This window comes from Limulus polyphemus, unplaced genomic scaffold, assembly GCF_000517525.1.
Source record: "Limulus polyphemus unplaced genomic scaffold, Limulus_polyphemus-2.1.2 Scaffold7968, whole genome shotgun sequence".
Classification (NCBI taxonomy): Eukaryota; Metazoa; Arthropoda; class Merostomata; order Xiphosura; family Limulidae; genus Limulus; species Limulus polyphemus.
The window spans coordinates 6,127-7,794 of NW_013673578.1; the positions used below are offsets into that span (position 1 = coordinate 6,127).

General features: G+C 32.9%; 1 protein-coding gene across 1 annotated transcript in view; it reads right to left on the minus strand.

Moving 5' to 3' along the window:
• Window positions 1-532: 532 nt before the first annotated feature.
• Window positions 533-1,668, minus strand: part of LOC106475013 (WD repeat-containing protein 19-like) — an 18,477-nt gene continuing 17,341 nt past the window's right edge. The window contains exon 10 of the mRNA XM_013935710.2: window positions 533-824. Within this exon, the coding sequence (XP_013791164.2) occupies window positions 533-824 (292 nt within the window). The remainder of the gene's footprint in view (window positions 825-1,668) is intronic.

A 1,668-nucleotide genomic window follows, 5' to 3' on the forward strand; every position in this document is an offset into this window, starting at 1 on the left:
ACAATCTGACTAGAAGTAAGCAATAAATGTATATTAATATCAGAGGTCTGAAGCTAAGTTTTGTACTTGGACAAGTTCTACCCATGCAGACCAGAAGTTTAAATATTTCTATTCCCCAAATACAAATTAAAATTTTTTTTGGGGAGGGTATAAATATTAGGCTAAATCTTCTTGCAGTTTTTATTTCTTTAGCCAAATCAGTGTTAATAAAACTTATATCAAAACAAAGTAATTGTCCTCTTTGTGAGTTTGTACAGAACACACACAACTTCCAGTAATCGTACTTTGTATTTCCTTTTAAGTTATAGTTTTATTCTGTTGGTACTTTCGTCAAACAGATTTTTTAAAACTTCCATGATGTCATTAGCCTTTAAAGAAAAGAACAAGATACCACAATGAGCATGGTTTAAAATTATTTGATATCCTATTTTGTGAGAAGTAGGTACAGATTAAAAACAAGTTTTAGTAACCCTTTTACAAGTTTCTTTACATTCTATTGAAAATATTCTCCCTAAAAACAACCACATGCCATTCATTCATTGACAATATCAAATGAAATAACAAAAGATTGAAAACTACTTGCCTGTTCAACAGCGTTGGTTATTGACACTTCTAACAATGAAGTTAAGTATGCAAGGCGAGTTCCGTAACTGTCGCCGAGAACAGGTAGTTTTGTAAGATATACGTGAACACTTCCTCCAGACCCTGATACTGCCAGAAGCTGTCCATCATCTGTCCAGTCCAACCACTCAAGACCTCTTTCTTCATCAACAGTTATTACAGACTGAACTTCTTTCAGGTCATTCAAATCATGGATTTTAATTCTAAAAGTGGAGAGAAAAATGATCCTATTTATAAAAACTAAAACGTCCCAGTAGTATATCCTATTGAATCTTTGTAATGTTTTGGCAGTATGATCAATTTTTAAGATTTTACTTTTTTCCCCCACAATCACATGACATGTTTACCCTTGCTTAAAGTGTAAGAACTATGATATTTTAATTTTTTATCAAATCAATCACTCAATGTGTTATTTACTTTCATTTTAAGGAAAACCTCAGACTACTAAACAACCTAAAACTGTTCTTTTCTTCAACTTGATAAACAAACCAAAACTTTAATTATATCTGAAATGTTATTTATCTACTTCAAACTAGATTTTACAAGCCACCAATATTTGTCCCATCTTCAGCCTATAGGTTTCTGTCAAAATACAACATGTGGTTGGTCATGTAGACCCATTTAAATAAACATTCTGTAGGAAAGACATGAAAACACTTTATGAAGGCGTAATGGGATCGTGAACACCATGGAGACAGAAAAAATCTAAAAATTTAAATCAGACTTTGTTTAACAGAAACTTTAGGCAACGAAAACGGTTAGATTGGAAACTATGGGACAGGAAGATGTTGTTTGCAGTGATGTCTCAACTTCACAGGAAAATGTAGTCGTTAATAAAGTTGAGACATCACTTCAAACAACATCTTCCTGTGAAGTTGAGACAGTACTTCAAACAACATCTTCCTGTGAAGTTGAGACATCACTTCAAACAACATCTTCCTGTGAAGTTGAGACATCACTTCAAACAACATCTTCCTGTGAAGTTGAGAGAGCACTTCAAACAATATATTCCTGTCAAGTTGAGACAGTACTTCAAACAACATCTTC